This window comes from Pundamilia nyererei, unplaced genomic scaffold, assembly GCF_000239375.1.
Source record: "Pundamilia nyererei isolate P.nyererei 1_Seehausen unplaced genomic scaffold, PunNye1.0 scaffold00331, whole genome shotgun sequence".
Classification (NCBI taxonomy): Eukaryota; Metazoa; Chordata; class Actinopteri; order Cichliformes; family Cichlidae; genus Pundamilia; species Pundamilia nyererei.
Window position 1 is genome coordinate 340,291 of NW_005187732.1, and position 2,491 is coordinate 342,781.

General features: G+C 42.8%; 1 protein-coding gene across 1 annotated transcript in view; it reads right to left on the reverse strand.

The window, feature by feature from the left end:
• Positions 1-307: 307 nt before the first annotated feature.
• The window catches only part of LOC102205876 (meiosis 1 arrest protein-like), an 8,337-nt gene continuing 6,153 nt past the window's right edge, over positions 308-2,491 (reverse strand). The window contains exon 5 of the mRNA XM_013915614.1: positions 308-387. Coding sequence (XP_013771068.1) covers positions 308-387 — 80 coding nt within the window. The remainder of the gene's footprint in view (positions 388-2,491) is intronic.

A 2,491-nucleotide genomic window follows, 5' to 3' on the forward strand; every position in this document is an offset into this window, starting at 1 on the left:
CCCAGATTGCTAACAGTGTCAGAAAGGGAGCTGGTAAGGGAACCAAAGGCATCACGAAGTTGGCCACGAGGAACGTTGCTGCCAAATACCACGATTTCAGTTTTCTTATCATTTAGGATAAGAGAGTTTGCTAGGAGCCATTCTTTGACCTCGCGGATGCACTCTTGGAAACAATGGAAGGACAAAGCAAGATCATCATTTAGTTCAAAGTAGATCTGTATATCGTCAGCATAGCAGTGGAAAGCGGTGCGGTATTTCTCAAAGATTGCACTTAGAGGGAGCATATACAGTGAGAAAAGAATAGGGCCTAACACAGATCCTTGAGGCACACCACAGCAGACAGGTGCAGCGGAGGAAGAGCAAGTGCCCAGGTTGACAGAGAAGAACCTATTGGAGAGGTATGATTTAAACCAATCAAGGGCAACACCTTTAATGCCTACAGTATGCTCAAGCCTCGCTAATAAGATGTTGTGATCTACCATATCGAAGGCCGAGGATAAATCCAATAAAACTAGGACCGCAGAGCGTCCATTATCAGCAATTAGAAGCAATTATCAAGCACAAATTTAATGTATGAAATTGAAAGTAAGAATAAAATAGGAAGTACAGAATTTTGTTTCAGCCCTGTATACCATGAGGAACTCTGAAAATATTAAAAATATGAAGGTTGAATTTCTCTCTATCCTCTAGCTTGAGGATCCTGTGCAGTATCTCAGCTGTTCCTAGGATTGCGCTCTTCTGAACAGAGATCTCTGGGAGTCCTAGTGCTCCGCTTCCCACTGGGACCACTGTTACCTTCACCCTCCACATCTTCTCAAGCTCTTCTGCGAGCCCTTGGTACTTCACGAGCTTCTTGTGTTCCTTCTTCATAATGTTGCTGTCATTCAGTATGGCTACATCTATCACTATGGCCGTCTTCTTCTGTTTGCCTAACACCGCTATGTCCGGTTGGTTAGCCATCCCCATTTAGTCCGTCTGTATCTTGAAGTCCCACAGGATCTTAGCTCAATTATTCTCAACCACCCTAGGGGGTGTCTCCCATTTTGACCTCGGGAGATGTTTCTGTATACTATGCTGAACACTTGGTTATGGCGATCCATGTATGCCCTGCCTGCTAGCATCTTGCACCCTGTTGTTATGTGCTGGATTGTCTCAGGGGCATCTTTACACAGCCTGCACCTGGGGTCTTGCCAGCTTCTATGGATCTTGTGCTCAGAGCTTGTTCCTGTGCTGGCATGATTAGTGCCTCTGTACTGTCTTTCAGTCCAGCTTTGTCCAGCCACTGGTGGGACTTCTGGATGTCAGCCACTTCCTCTATCTGTTGGTGGTACATACCGTGCATGGGCCTGTCCTTCCATGATGGTTTGCGCTAAGTTTTTTATCTTGTGGTATTACAGGTAATTTAAGGCTATAAAACTGATTATGATTCAGACAGATGATTGGCAACATGATGTTTTCTATGCTATCCATTCTTAACATCTTGGAACATGCTTTCTGGTGCAAATTACAGTTGAAAGTCCAAAATTACACCTTCCTTCTCCAATTTTTACACTCTGCAAATCCATCCAGAGGGCCAGACTCTACTCTTTGATGGGTTAGTTCAGACCTGCAGGCTGTATGTTCAACAAAGTTAACAGAACACTACTCCAGCAAGAAAATAACAATGGCGAACTGCATCTGTTTATTTATGATTTAAGAGCTCTCTTTGGCAGTCAGGAGCTGTGGTTATCCCCTTTTAATGTTAAAAGCCGCTCAAAATCTGAATGGCTCAGACACATATTCTGATCTATGGAGAAAGCAAAGAAACTTTCTCATGACTTCTGGGCCTCTAGACACAGTGGGGACACTTAATTATGTTCAAGAACAATGAGAGTGGATTTTGCATAATACAGTTTGTCTCTTCTGAAACATCATTAGTATAATGTTTCCAGCATCGCTCTCTCACACACACACACACACACACACACACACACACACACACACACACACACACACACACACACACACACACACACACACACACACTTCTGAGAAAAAAACAACCCAATCTTAAAGTCTGCTAAGTCATTTTCTCCACAGATACAAATAACTATTTATGATCAAGGAATAAACAGACGATGCACAAATAGTTTTATATGAAACGCCTCAGTCCTCATTATTTGCTCCCACTTGGATGTTTCTTTCTCACTTTCTGTTCTTCTCCCTTTTCACCCCTTTATTCCTACGCAGCCCTCATTGCACCCTCTACTTACTCAAACCAAACCACATCACTTGAACCTTCGTGTAATTAAAAAACATGACATGTGATTATGAAATCAGGCTCTCTAAGAGAGGACTGGCAAATGTTTGGATTGTAGCCAAGTTATACAAACCGTGACATATGTGATGAGTGTGGCGCGCAGATATGCTGAAAACAGTAAAAAAATAGTAAAAATAGGGTGTTATAAATGGGTCAGTGCTACACAGCTCCGCAGAGCATGATTAAGAAAGC